At 35.4% G+C, this 16,312-nt stretch overlaps 1 protein-coding gene across 1 annotated transcript in view; it reads right to left on the bottom strand.

Moving 5' to 3' along the window:
• LOC149302372 (adhesion G protein-coupled receptor B3-like) overlaps positions 1–16,312 on the bottom strand; it is a 378,938-nt gene that overhangs the window by 82,122 nt on the left and 280,504 nt on the right. The window contains exons 16-18 of the mRNA XM_089482502.1: positions 8,564–8,690; positions 7,365–7,468; positions 4,893–4,995 (exon numbers count right to left, since the gene is read on the bottom strand). Coding sequence (XP_089338628.1) covers positions 4,893–4,995; positions 7,365–7,468; positions 8,564–8,690 — 334 coding nt within the window. The remainder of the gene's footprint in view (positions 1–4,892; positions 4,996–7,364; positions 7,469–8,563; positions 8,691–16,312) is intronic.

Below are 16,312 nucleotides of genomic sequence, written 5' to 3'. Positions count from 1 at the left end.
AAGGCTCATTGATATAAGGACTCAAATATAGTTGGCAGACAACAAACTCAATGTACTATATCCGGCGCTCTCCGGAAAACATTTACCAATAGGAAATACACAGACTGCATAGAATATCTATAAAATGTAACACAGAAAGGCATCGATCAGGGTATATAAATTCCGATTGAAGTCCTTGCCGCTCTAACTATACTGTTGGCAAAATGTAGAATTGCATACAAAGCACTCAATGAATGTTCTGGCAAGCCCCAAAGTCTTTAAAATAGAGGAGCATGCAGGGAGATTGGCCTTCTGCACTCCTTGCCAGCTCTGTTAATGTAAATGGACACTCAAGTGTCCCAAGTAGCCTCAATGAAGAATGCATATTAAATTACTTTATCAGTGGCAGCAAAGCACTCTCACAGAGATATGTGGAAGCAATTTCTGCACATGAATGTGGGGGTCTCATTAGATCTGGAACTCTCGCCAACCAGTGCTAGAGCTGACTAGTGGTGACTATACCATGTGGACAAAGGCATCATGTTGGCCAAACACTTCTCCTATTTGACAGCGTCCCCTTAACATCATCATTTTAACATATATTTTCTAGTTTGATTTGATATTTACAACTGCCTTTCAAAACTGAATCACCAAATGTTCGACAGCTTGAGTTTTTACCATGTAGAATATACTTTATTAAAAAAAAAAATGATAGGTTATAATCATTCTTCATGGTCAACCTATACTGTACCAAATGGGAACTGTCTAAATGCATTGAATTCTTCAAAAATCTCAACATACTGTTACAAGCAGAAATACTATTTTATGTGGATGTGTATGCACTTAAAACGATACACACACCTCTGACCTAAGATCCCTAACTGATCACCTAACAAGCCTGTCAATTAAAATAATTGATTTAATGTCTTAGCCTACATAGCTCAATCAGGGTAATAACTTAATATCAGTGATGTCTTTTTGAGACCTCTCAACCCACAGGAACACAAAACCCCATTCTATACTAAGATAAAATACATCTATTGGAGGGGCTCAAGATAACATAACAGCTTAAACGCAAGGAAAAATCTTTCAGCATTATCTTACAGCAACTGACCCCCCCACTAAAATGACTAAACATTTTCTTAAAAGATATATTATGTTATATGAAAATAATGTATTATGTCGCAGCTGTCAACATCCATCATTGGGATGTTAGTGACCATCATATTTCAGTACAATAGGTACTTGAATACTTTAGTGTCACCATACTATTCCTCTAATTAGAAGCATTTACAAATGAATCAGCATGAATCAGTTGAACAATACGTGCATGCACTCATAGTCTATGTGAAATCACAATAAACAATGAAATATAGATTCCCTTTTCTTGCAGAGTGCTTAGAAGCAATAATATTCAAATCCAGATTTCCGTAATATTATGAGTTAGGCTTGCGTTAAAACGGAATCCAAATCTATGGGCTGGCATCTAAAAATGATCTATGTTTGCTGATCTCTGTGTGAAATACATCTGCACAGTATATGCTAAAGAAAATATTTATATACATATAAATATCACCCAGTTATAGTCTTTTTATGCACTTTTATGCACCTTTTTGTACTTTTTTTTTACTAAGAAACTTTAAGAGACACTCGCACAAAGCCCTACAAAATGACGAATGCACATTAAAGCATTTTAAAAGTACTTTAATATGAATTCTTTAACATATAGGTGGATGCAAATAAGCATTTTTTGTGTCACTTGAACCAGCCAATCAGTAGCAAGTAATCATTGGGAGCGCTTTCTGAAAATGTGTGTGGGGGTCCTGTGGGACTCTCTGGACCACTCACCCAAGCCAGTGCTGGGGTTGCACATGCTTTGGCAAGGTATGTTCAGCTCATCACATCTTCTGCAAGCCTAGGATCTGGTAGCCAGGAAAGATACACATGCATAGGGGGCATTCTGCAGCTAATTAAAAGGGGAGAGAGTCATCATATGCATTGAAGTTCATATGACTGGTGTTCCTCCCTTAAGGACAATTGGCGGTCCCTAAACCCATTGAAAACAATGCATTTTGAGCCTGTACATGTATGGGCTTTGTCATTAAGGGGTTAAGATTCCTTTCTGCATTGTTTTTGCTGGGCAAGGCTGTACTTTAAAGAAACACGTTAACAAAGTTACCTAAAATAACTGTAACATAATCAGCCATTTGCTTTTTGTTTCTAGATTTGTTCGACTAAATGCTATTATGTGACGCAAGAAATAATTCAAAATGTCATTTGTGATAACAATGTTTGCAAAGTGTTGTATAAACAAAGACTTAGGTGATTACATCCAAATCTATTTTCTCAGAACATGTCATTAGGAATCAACATACATTTGTAAATCATTCATTTGCCACTATAGATATAGCTAAAAAAAAAACACAAAACCCCTATGACGTTTGTCAATAAATAGCAGAATAGTATAACTGCACAAAAAGGGTAATGGAACTTGTATAATAACAATCAATAACATCACAGTATGTTTAGGAACAGAATGCTCTTTTGCGAGAAAACACTATCTAGATCATTACCTTACACATTCAAAATACCACCAAAATACTAGTAAAATGTTTGATTTTAACAAGTTGGTGCTATGTATGCACAGTTTCCATACAATTGCAATCGTCTGTAAAACATATTCTAGATATTAAGAACATTGACCATCTTCAAACTGTACTGAGTTGAATATGGTCCCAGTCCGTGGGAGTAATATTTGTTGAAGAGGAACTTCAAAACTTTTAACATTAATTATTAATGTATTTTCTGCCTTCTTGCATCACCCTTACAAACATTGCTTGAACAACTTAACAACAACATATAGCAAATATGTGTTACATATTTTTTATTTTAATCTGTATTTTATTATTAATATTTTATTAGCCACAGATCAAAAAATGAGACTAGACAGAACGCTTGTCTTGCAACTTGAGAACATCTTTTAACCTTCGTTGAAGTTTTTCTTAGAGAAGATATTTTCCAAAGTTTTAGTGACATTTAAAATGTGAAGTAGCACATTTTATGTACTTTTATGTAACTTTTCTACTTGAAAGTATACATGTTGTACAAATTATGCCAAGACATTTTTAACAATCGTCTTTTACTTCTCTAGTAAAACAAGCATACATTAAATATAACGTTATTACAAAAGATAATATACACTGTCATTATCATTTTGTAATAGCTTAACCAGTACAACTAAAAAAAACCCACCCATCTCATTTTTTATCATGCTTTCTCAAGAAATGCAGCATACTATTGTTACTATACTTTCTATGCACAAGAAATATTATGAAGACCATTTTTTTTCAGTACTGCAGACACCTAATTAGATAAATCTGATGTCAAGACATCAATGGCTTACTACAAATTAATCGAATCTTAGCATTAATTATTGTGAACAAAATTATTGTGAACAATTCCAAACACTCTATCTGCCAAAAGGCATGTAGTACTACACAAACAACTGCTAAGATAAATAACCTATGAATGATAACATTGAAATAAAACTATGCAAACTGGCCGAATAAAATATGCTTTTATCCATGAAAAATATGAGACGTTTACATATGGAAGCCACACAGTGATTAAGCAGACTAATACTCTTTTAACTTTTTGTCCAAATACTGCAGTATTAATATGACTTTCAAACAAAAAATATATATATATAGCAATTCAAATGTAAAGTAGTAAAATCAAAGTAATAAGCATGAATATTCCATTGGTCCTTATGATGGCTACAATTCTTTCACCAACAGAATAGCCACTTAAACTGCTTCTCACACAAAAAATCACTCGATATAAAACATAGGCAGATATACCATGCCAAATAACATGAAATAAAAGGCATAGTTAATAGACAATTTCTCTCTCCAGCTTACCACGCTTGGTATAGATAGCTATTGCTAGAACAATGCAGCTAAATGCCTTATTCTTATGGAACAAATGTGCTAACCAATAGACTTTTAGGTTATTACAACTTTTTCTATCACAGTGACCTATATACGTTGCAGTACTAAACAAAACAATCTAGCCTGGTGCATATACTGTACATAGTATATTGCATTATAAAAGTTTTAACCTGCTGTACACAGAAACGCGTCAATTCTTTAATGTGTCTCCCTCTCGAAGGCAGAACAACCTAAAAGTAAGTATTCCTTTGCAAACCATATTGTTCCCTAAAGAGGAGCTTACTTTCCAACCCTAAATGCATTCATAGATAGTAACTCGCTGTCTGTGTGCAGAAGAGAATACATAAATATAATGGATTAAGTTATTGCTTCATGATACCAAATCATTACATCAACTACCTTTTTACCACATTGTGGATGACAAATGGGGACATTTCTGGGAAATCGACTTTGAGCTTCACTGAGGGAATAAATGGCTTACATTAATTTATTTTGTATGGCCAAGGAAAATTATTACATGTTATAAAACAGCAGTAAATGGGGACATTCCTAGCAAATTTACTTTTTTTACTGCCTTCTGCTTGTACTCTTCTATGGCTAAACTTAATTTAATGTATACATGATGAAAATTCTCACGGATAAATATATATTAGTTACTGCAAAGCATTGGATACATCCAACCATTGGATCATTTTCAGGTAAGGAAAAAAAATCGAATTCTCTACCATGTTTCAAGAATGAACTCTCTGACAAAAATAAAAATATATAGACCATAATAATTAAAAATGTGAAATGTTCCTATTACAGACATTGTTAGATGTGCAGATGTTGGAGAAAAAGCTAGTTTTGCTTCAAATACCTTTCAGAATTGTAAATGTAAGTACAGTGGAACCAACGACATATTGTCTAGAACAGAACAATTAAGAAAATCAAGCAGGCAACCAATTTAAAATTAAATCTTACCCTGTTCTGTGTCTGTGTCTGGCCCACCAGGATAAGAATGTTGGATGAGATGATAGATAAACAGAAGTTTATCAGAATAATCGATCTCTCAGACTTTATATATCTGTACAAAGAAGAGCACATATATTTTTCAACAATTCCTCTTTTTTATGTTTTTTTGTTTTAAGTGTGTTAAGCAGAGACTTAAAAAGTTGTTATATAACCCTATATTAAATCCATAAATACATATTGTATGTGTATAGTAGGACTGGAAGGATTGAGTGGAGAAGAGCCAACAATGGTGAATGGAGTGTCATTTCTGCATATTATGTTACTGCATATATGTGACAATGCGGATTTTCATACTGCATACTCAATGTTTATTATATAGACTCTTTAGGCTGGCAAATGTTTGTGATAAATAATTTATAGAGGGGGTTATGCAGAAGTGAGGCAACCACCATAGCAGCCAGTGTAATATCCCTGGTGATTGTTTTACTTTTAACATTTTACCGGCTGTTCGGATGTCACTGTGTTCCTAACATCTAATTATGCTGTATTTCTGTGACAATTTATTTGAATAATGTAAAAATGGGCAAAATAAGACAACATGACAACATCAGTGAATGTCCCAGAGTTTAGCTTTATGAAACATTTACAGGCAATTATTGTCAGGATCTGACAACGTGTTTTGGACACAGTCGTCACCCGTATGGTCGCCAACCGACTTAACAGTGAAAAGCATGAAGAAGATGCCTAGGAAGTAAGCATTGGCGGGTAAGTAAAGAGGGAATAATAAAATATAACCTTTATTTTTGTCTTAAAATAAAAAGTAGCCTTTCCCTACCAAACTAGGATCTAAGTTTGGTAGAGCTAGACTATAGTCTAGTCTATATTTTAAGACAAAAAATACAAGTTATCATTTTTCCACCCATTAAATTGACTAAATTACTTCATTTTGGTTACCCCCAAGGGAGGGAAAGGGATATAAATCAGGATAATTCAAGCTATTTAACAATTTTGCAAACCTTACTTTTGATATAAATAAGGTTTTCTTAAAAGTGAAAAATAAGTTTCATATGACTTTATTTATAGTTTGATAATTTAACAATAAATTGACTTTAGTCCAAATCCAATAGGTCTGCTTCCAGTGATTGGTTTGCATTGGATTTGTGTACACATCATATATTTATAAAATGGTGTCAAGATAAACTGTGCAGTATATATATATAAATAACAAATATTTTAGAGTTGTTTTATTAAAATACCCTGCAAATGAACAGATTATGCGGTCCAGTAATATTCATGTATCTTCCTTAAGCCTTAAATATATAACAACTTGATGTACAGTTTCCTTGTATTACATCTAAAAATGTTTTAACATTTGTTTGGTATAATAGTTAGAAATTCTTTAACCTTCTGAAAGTTTCTAGCAATTCTTTTTCCACACTATACGCTCTTGCTTGGAAAGCATATGCATTGTGCAGAACAGATTTAGGCAAAGTTTAAAATAGCCAAAACTGTAGGATATCAAGAGTCTAAATTCTTATGTCGGACGTCACAATTTGCTCTCCCTAAATTTTCTCTATTGATTACAATCAGAATTCAACATTATGTCTTTGAGTTACAAGATGTCCCTTGGAAAGCTGTTTTTAAGGTAGTTGGCTTCTCCTGTAAAATAATAAACGTCTTTGGAATCCATAAAGTTCATGTCTAGGACAATCTGTATGTCTCAGATAAACAATCCCTGTTGATAAAGGCCTCAGTATGACATCTAAACCAATGATGAAAATAGAAGTGATTTCTGGCTACTATAATATACAACCATATCAAACATATGTTTTCAAAAGTACCGTATCTCTCATAATTGTGAATACTTTATTTATTATGAACATTAAACTGACATGTCCAACAGCAGATTAATAACTTAAAAATATGATGGCACCACATGTTTATGCCAGAAACTGTAATTATATATTATTTTTATGGAAGGATATATCAATGCATCCTTATTTATTGATAGTTTATCGTTGATTGATAAGATCCAGATCCTTACTGGGCTAACATATCAATAGATAACAGAAGACAAATGTGTGAATTATCTCATAAACCATCATAACATTGGTCTACTGGCCTTCAAACCTACGGCAAACTCATGATTAAAACACAAATACATGTGTATTAACATTCTCCTAAAGGTATTCGTGCATCATAATGTACATTCTTTTCAGTGCTTTAGGTGAAGGCTTTCCCCTAGATGAAATATGCCTGACAAGGTTGAAGAGTTTACAACAGAATGACAAGTGGCCATGAATTTTATAGGTGTATGGTGATTTCATCAGGTAATGTTTAGACACTTCACGATGCCATTTATAGCTGCAGAACTGCAGCAGAGATTGTTTCTGATAGAGATGGATAGATGGATGGATAGATAGATAGATAGATAGATAGATAGATAGATAGATAGATAGATAGATAGACAGAGATACAAACCTCCATAATGCTGCATAAACAACTGCAAGGGTGAGCAAGGCCAAGCAGGAGAGACCACAGCCGATTATCAGAGTTACAGAGGGCGTACCTGAAGAATCCATGATCTGCAGATTATAATATATATATATGAGGATACTTGTGCATACTAAAGACAAGACCAGATAACTTTCATGATGAACATCAACTTATTATTTTATACACGTTCTATATTTTAAAAAAAAGAGAGAAAAAAAACATTGAGCCAAATAGCCATTCATACATTTCTCTAACAATCACTGAATATTAGCAGCCATAAAAACACTGTCCTAGAGTGTATTTTATTGCAAAAAGTAGCCATGTCACATAGCCACATTTACATGTTTCTGGCAAACTTTTTAACTTTAAAAAGTGGCTTCTATTCAGTGTTGACTTTTTTCTGATTTTGTTTACAAATCCTGCCCCCCATAAACTCCATGGCTATGTTTTCTGACAAATATATATATATATATATATATATATATATATATATATATATATATATATATGTGTGTGTGTGTGTGTGTGTGTGTGAAGATTCAATATATAATTAAAATGTACATGTTGATAAGCTGTGTCAACATACAACTCTCTGTGTAGCCCATCATCAATAAAACTTAAAAATCCACCAGAACCATTTTATTATTAAAGTGTTTCTCATCCAGTGTATTTCCAGCAGGAGTGTTCTTCCAATCTGCTATCACAGAACTGTATCACTTACTGTATCATATCTTTGCAGGAGGGTTAGTAAACATAAGGACACAATGCTTTAAAACACACACAAACACACACACACACAGAAGATCTGCAACCTATGAAACCTATCTAAACCTTCATCTCTGGTGTCTATAGGACATTGATGAGAGAGAATTTTTCAGTGCCAAAAGGAAAACAGATCATTACCTTAAATTGGACATTTAAATGCTGGAATTAATATATTCATTTCAACGAGACAACAATACCAGCTACAATAAGACAATCTCAGAAGCCACTGGTTATTATAGGACAAAACAAGGCACAATCCTGCAGAGAAAGCTGCCAGATCTCCTATATGCCTGCCTACATGTGTATCCACAGCCACATCTATATATAGTGTATATATATATAATTCGACACATGCAACATCAAGATGTCCCAGCTGGACATCTACATAAACTCTAGTTAGCTGTCCTTTTGTTACTTACTATTTCTCTAGGTTGCTGAGCCAAAATGGCGAAGGTAGAGAGACGATCACATAAGCATTTCGTATGGGATGCATCGGTAAGCACCGTTTTACATCCCTGGGTGGACCAGGTTCCGAAAGAGTCGTTCCTGTAAAAAAAAAAAAAATGGAGAGGGGGGGAGAGAAGAGATGAGAATATTAAAGCCTGATGGCTAAAATCCTTGGGAGTATTAGAAATACAGACGCATCCTAATGGAGAGCAACGTTTACTTCCAGCACAGAAGCGATCCCTCTCTACTTGTTCAATAAGACTTCATTTAGATGCATCTCCAGATGTAAGGCAGGGAAGGGGGATACAGCGCTGGGCTGAGTGCAAGGAGCTCTGGCTTCTGATCACTTGTTCAGCTCTGTCCAGCCCTCTAGCAGCCGCAGAACCCTCTCGTTGAACGATTCGTTTCATAGAACCGGAAAAATGAAGCTGTTTATTCTCCTTCATACCGCACTGCCCCCCCTCTCCCTCCCCTTCCATCTAACGGAACGATGCCATGACCCGGTGCTGGATCTATTGGTAGAGCTATTATTTTTGTTAATTTAAGGATATATATATATATATATATATATATATGTATACATGTGTATTTTTTTAAGTGGAGGATGCTTACTATTAATTAAAAAGCAGCTGAATGTGAGAGGTGATGGAGATGGGGGAGGGGGGAGGATTTTACCCTGGAAACGGACAGCGTCGGATTGCTGTACACTGCCTGGAGGAGGGGGAGTGGATGGATAGATGGAGAAGTAGAAGAAGGAGAAAAGAAAGTATTTTGACCAATCAGGCAAAAGAAAAATGGACAGGGGACAACAAAAAGCATGCTGATCAGTGAGATGAGATAACCCTAGTCAAGAGATGGGGCAAGAAATGGTTAAATTGTATTTTAATTCTGCTTTCTTGCAACTAACTGTTCACCGCCTCCCCCTTTTACTGAGACAATATCCCAAGGCCACTAGGCAGCCAACCAATGCAAAGACTGCCAGGCTACCAGTTGGTAATATCCTTTTAACCCCTTCGCAGCCCCAGTACAGTGAACTGGCATACATAGTCACTTACAGTAAAGCAAAATATGCCAGCTTGCAGTCTATGAAGAATCACGATCTTATCTGTCTGCAAATGCAAAGCACACCAAGGATGTGTTTTAGCATGTGTTGGCCAGTGTTCCATTATTTATGAAACACTGTTTCTATGTCAAGTGTCTTATGATACAAATTGGACATTATTTCCATAACAATAAAATGGAAAATAGTGATCTTAATTGCGTCTAGTAGTTGCATTATTCATGTTCACAGACATACATCTGCATGACATATAATTGGTATATATATATATATATATAAAAATAAATATATATATATATATATATATGCGTGTGTGTGTGTGCGCCTTTTTATTTTGAGTGATGCTGAGTGTGATTTACACACTGCTGTTATTGTATACACACACTCTTGCACGGACACACACTCATACACACTTGTGTCTATTGCAGATGACTTCTCAATGCATTGCGGACAAGTTTTTCCTTTGCCCCCTGGCGGCAGAGGGGTTAATATCTTGCAGTATTGTCTTTCTACTCAGCTAACAAGCCTGACACTCAGCAAATATCCTTCAAGGGATCGATAAGAAATCATCAAAGATGAAGAAGAAAAAAATATCTTCCAAAAATTACTCAGTGGGTGCTAAGCATCAACACTAGGAGGATAGGTTTAATTCTCACTGTCCCTGACCGCAAAGCTGAGGATTTATACACCATAACAGTACAGGCACAAGTAATCATTTATGCAGAAAAATGCTGAAGTATGTTTTTTTAAATGCTCCTTTTGATATACATTTTCTAATGATATTGCCAACAGTAGGAAACAAGTGGGACTGTGTAATCAACACAATTAATTAATAAATATAAATCACACAATTAAAAGGAAGGATGTTAGCAGAATTGGGTTCTCCACATGAGAAATATTCAGCTTTAGTTGCAGCGCAATCAACACCTCATTTCCTAACTTGCTTCAAATGTATTAATGGTGCACAGCCCAGCAAGAACTCATCATTTAACTTTGATGGAATAAACCAGGCTCTGTTACATACAAGATTTACAAATCATTTTGGAAAATATTTTATTCTAGACCCAAAAACCTGCTTTAGTTGGTTAACTTAAAATGAAATGTTAGATTGTGAGCTCCAGTGACTAGGGTTCTCCATGCCTTCTATTTGTAAATGTCATTATTACGTCTAGCTTCCCTGGATGGCGGAATTAGTCATCAGTATATAAACACATATAGTAAACATATATTCTTACAAATATTTAGATTTTCCTTGTGATCCACAGTATTTTATAATTACCTTGGGATTTAACACACATATTCCTACACCCTCCCCATCTTCCATATGTAAGGTATCTATGGATATATGTAATAACTTTGGCATGGATTGCTAGAGCTAAAGGAATGACATTGTAATTTTTTTCTCTTTCCTTCTTTACTAAAATTGGTTGTTATGGCAACTGTTTTTTTTCCTTTGCAATGGGCAGCTGAAACCCAGAGAAATACAGTCTGTGTAATATTAGCTGACCAATTAAATTAACAGACACCCTGCTTCTAAATTCATGTTCCCCAGATGTTCAGTTTGTCATGAAGGTGGTAAGAATTCATGTTAAGTGCAGGAAATTTCTAAAACAAATGTCTTCATTATACAGTATATCTGCATTATCCTCAGTACACCTCAGTGATATGAAATCTACCTAAACATTCTGCACTGAGAGGAAAAAAAACTTAGTTAACTTACAAATATTGATGTAGTCAAATATGGACACATTGGAGCTGGAAGACAATAGCTGGTTTAGGAGCAGTGATTTATAAAGATTAATAGCCTTAAAGGAACACTAACACTTAAACATTTCAGATGGTGATTTATGTTCAACTGGCCAGTTTATGATATCATTAATCCTGACTGCCAATAATGTGGCAATTCATTTGTTCACTTCATAAATATATAGGTAACATAACAACACAGCATAATTTTGCATAAACCCTGGCTGCTTATAAAACAAATGTAAAATGTTTCCAAAGCCCATTTAAAGGGACACTCCAGTACCCCAGGAAGTATTCCAAGTATTTTTTAATATGCATTCTCTGAAGCTGCAAAACAAAAGTAAAGAAAAAACTTGTGTAGAAGCTGAAGCCCAAGAGCTGTAGAACAGTTCCCCCTCCATGGTCCATTGTTTCACTCCACTAATTTACTGTTTATAGCAGCAAAATAACAAATCAATGAATTGATTTCAATGCACTGTGTATGTACATGAGGGGGTCTAGTTAGACCCCCAAAGCATTTGCTGAGCTAGTGCTGGAGTTGACTGGAGGTAAGTATATAGTATGCTCTGCTGGTCCCTTCTCCTACATAGCATCTAGCTGGGGATGGAAAAGGGGGCAAACTGATTATGACAAACATTTTAGGGATCTCTCAGCTATCATGTGCATTACAGTCAGGTTCCCCTTCAGAATGTTAGGCAGAGACAAGCAGATATGCAACAATATGATACTTCTTTATTCCTTGCTGCCAGTTACATGGGTTCCCTAATCTGCATATGCCTACTACACTACTTTATACACAGCCCATGAACACATTTCCAGGCAGTTTTTAGCTACCAAACCATACCGCTTTGTTTTTACAGTTTCTGTTGCCAAAATAAGATTTTTTTTGCAACTGGATTTGCCAAAAATAATTAGCAGGGATAGGCATAGTGTTCATGGCAAGATTTGTGAGGTCTATAGAACATCATTAAGTCCGCCACCACAGACCCCAGTAGATGTACCCCTGATAATTAGTATTTTATATGATCGCATGATTTGGGATTTTAAACCCATTTTCTGTATAACATACAACCAAACCTAAAATATGGTGATGTACAGTGCTATGCAATATGATGGTGATATATAAAACAATACAATAATAATAATAATAACAACAACAACCTATTGGGTACTACAAAGCTGAGCAATTATATGTATAACAACATAAGAAAAAACTCAGCTTACTCAACACCTTCTAAAAAGTGGTGTATATATATATATATATATATATATATATATATATATATATATATATATTTTGTCTTTCACTTTACTTTAGAAAAGTCCACTAGTGCAATCAAACAAATTAGTGTTGTAGAGATTAGCTAGGATGACTCACATGAACTTCACCTAAAATTGCTGGTTAATGAATGTCTCTGCTGAAACAATAACATGATCCCTTCATCAGGACTAGCAGTGCCACAGTACTTATTTGGCACTCTCACTTAGATTGCCCACATGAAATCACATTAGCAAAAAAGTGACGTCAGCATAACAAAACCTTTTTTTGTTATTGATATATGACATGCAATAAGAAACACAGGAGTGATGGCCCTTGCAAAAAGATAAAATAAAGATTTATTTCCTTAACATATTGCAGAATAAATGTATTAAGTGGAACAGCACCTTTACAATTATACACAAAGTAGCAGGGGCCAAGTGGTGGTACAGTCTGAGAAATAGGTAGTTAAAACAAGACTAGGAAACCCAGAAGAATGTGGGAAGGACGAAGGGAAACAATGGAGAGGAATGGGGAATTCACACAGCTGAAGTGGGGCACTGTCTACGGCCATATGAAACCGCAAATGTAACCTTAATAATATAGTATGGCTCTGAATGATCAGCCCAGTTCCTGCTGGACAGCTCTCTGAGTTGTCTCTAAAGCTCTAAACTAGAGGTGAGCTCAAGTCAAGTACTCTGGTTAACACTGCTTTTTGTCTGAAGAAAGAAGAGCCAGCTCCTATGAAATTTTATCACAAAGAGATTCACTTCAGAAGCACCCATATATTAAGGATTATTGAGGAATTGGAACTGATGTCCAGGCTAACATTACTTTTGATCACACAGAAATAATATTTAGTATTATTGAAGTCCTCTTCCCAACGTGGTCTACGCACAGTATGAATTCATTTCTTGAGCAAATCTAACTGTATTGTATCTCTAGCTTGGCACAATTCTGATCCATCACTGATTCATCAACTGCACAATCATATTCATCTGTCTGCCTATGTTATCTGTTATAAATCTAAAGTAAAGTGGTCACATCACTTCTGGAGAGTGCTAAGGTGGGTTCCATGCATGACACCCAGACACCTCAGTAACCAAGGTACCCATTGGGATCATGTATCATGCTCAAGCTCTTCATGCAGCAGCTTGCATGGAGAGTGCGAGCTGCGGTGAAGACATGGTAACAAGGTCCAGGAGAGGTGGAGGGAAAGCTGCGTGAGCTGGATGAACAATGAGAGTAGGTGTATAAGCATGTGTAAGTATATGTTTTTGTGTGTAACTCTATGGAAGTAGAGTATATGCTAGTGTCAGGGGTTACCATGTGTTAATGTATGTTGTTAGTGTGTGGGAGTATAGGGTGTAAGCATGTGTGTGAGCATTTGGTTTTAGCATGTGTGAATGTTTCAATTAGCATATGTGTGTGCATGTTACTGTATAGTGTTAGTGTGTGTGTTACTGTATGGTGTTAGCATAAGTATTTGTGAACATGCAATGTTAGAGTGTATACATGTTATTGTATGGTGTTAGCATGAGTGTGTGTCAGGGTATGTTGTTATAGTGTCATGGATGAGCCTAGGGTTAGTGCTCTGAGAGAGGAGTGTTAGAGTGTGTTTGCATGTTAGTATGTGTGTGTTTTAGTTATAGGAGGGCAAAAAAAACCACTGCACCCAGGTGCCACTAACTATAGGCTTACCCCTGCATCACTTTTCTGAACACTTTTTGTTTACTTTATTTCTTTGAAGATATAATAAGGACTTCTGACAACAACAATGCATTTTTGAAAATCAGTATTTGTGTAAGTACTTTATATCAAAAATTGTTGTTTGATTTGACAAATCTTTTTTCATGATATTCCACATTGATGTCATGAAGAACTGAGCATGAAAATACATTTTAATAATCCAAGACATATCCTGCTAATGCCAAGATTCTATTTGCACAGACACAGTAAATTAGATGCTTTATTATAAACTTCTTGGCAATTATTTACCTTATATTATCACTGCATTCTTGAATAACTCTGTCCAAATATACTGAAAGACAACTACTACTACCATTCAAAAGTTTGGGGTCTAAATTAACATTTTGTTCATTAAAATAACATCAAATGGATCAGACATACAGTATAGAAATTGTGAATGGCTGATTTTTAACTCCTGTGTTCCAATGGCTAATCCAAGTTTATGTTTAGAAGGCCAGGTGATCATTAGAAAATGCTTTTTCAATTATGTTAGCACAGAAGTTAGAGTTACCTTGTTTTCCATGAAAACAGTTGAGTGACCCCAAACTTATGAACAGTGGTATTTATATTATAAGGAATTTCATTGCATGATTCCAGTGTTACTGATTGTGTAACTCTAAATGTTTTTTTGAAAATTGACCATATCAATCAGTAGCTCTACAACCAACAAATGCAATGGACACAAAACATACAAAATGTAAAAATGTAATTTGGTTTTCTATACATCATTTAATGCAGTTACCGTATGTCAGGATTTCAGAATTTCAGCAGGTCATCATAAAGCTAGTAAACGTATGCCTTTGTGGCCTGTGACCTAGCTCTTGGTGATTAATTAGTCATTCTCAAGAATAATTAAAAAGATTACATTGTAAATGACAAATTTTGGGAATCAATATCATCCAATATTATTAGAATAGGTAAAGTGAATATATGACTAGCATTTGTGCCCCTCCTTTGTCTCTCCGCTTTCTCTTTTCCTAGATCTATATCTCCATCTTTTAATTGTTTTCTCTATTCTTCATACCTTCACTCTTATCCCTCCGTTATTACACTCCCTTTACTCCTTCTCTCTTTTCTTTCCTTCCTTTCTTCTTTCTATCTCCGTCCCTTGCTTCTGTCTCTCTCTTGCTCCTTCTGTCTATCTCCCTCCCTTGCTTCTGTGTCTCTCCTCCCCTTTTTCCCTCTCTCTGCCTTCCTTCCTTCCTTCAGTCTTCCCCATTTCCTCAATACACCTATAATCTCCTTACCAATATTCCTTTAATTATTCATTTTCCCATCCATTCTCTCCTTAACCTGACACTGATTTAGTTGGATGTCATCCAACAATCAATGTACTCATGTTCCATTTTATTGGAGTCATACTTCAGACTGCCAGATGCCCTCACAGAACAGATGCAGAGACACAACTGCCTCGAAACATCTAACTTCAATGCATATAAGTAAAAATTAAATAGATAAAATAAAATTGCTTAAATACATTTGACTACTCTTTACCATTTAATTATTCATTCTAGAGTGGGAGGGAGAACGAGGGGTTGGATCAGAGCAAGTGGGTGGGTTGAAGCATGGGGGAGATGGACGAGGAGGGTCAGATCAGAAGGATATTGAAGGAGGCAGGTTACAGCAAAGGGGCAGGGATGGGGTGGGATGACCAGAGTGGAGCTGGAGAAGGGAAGATCTGGGGTGAGCTGAGAATCCAAATAAAATAGAAATAGTATTTCTTTCATTTGGGCTCTCCAGAGCTAGTCACAAAGAGCCCTAGTTATGACTCTGGTGCACCAGCTCCTGGCTCTAACATGTGGAGGGTATTTGCCAAGCCCAGTTCTTTATATAAAACACTACTTTTTTTCTAGTAATTTAAAGATGCTGTATTACCAATTAATATGTTATTTCATTTATTAAAGTAAT

This window comes from Sceloporus occidentalis, unplaced genomic scaffold, assembly GCF_023333645.1.
Source record: "Sceloporus occidentalis isolate IW3139 unplaced genomic scaffold, rSceOcc1.0.p SCAF_19, whole genome shotgun sequence".
Taxonomy (NCBI): domain Eukaryota; kingdom Metazoa; phylum Chordata; class Lepidosauria; order Squamata; family Phrynosomatidae; genus Sceloporus; species Sceloporus occidentalis.
This window is presented reverse-complemented; position numbering and strand designations above follow the sequence as displayed.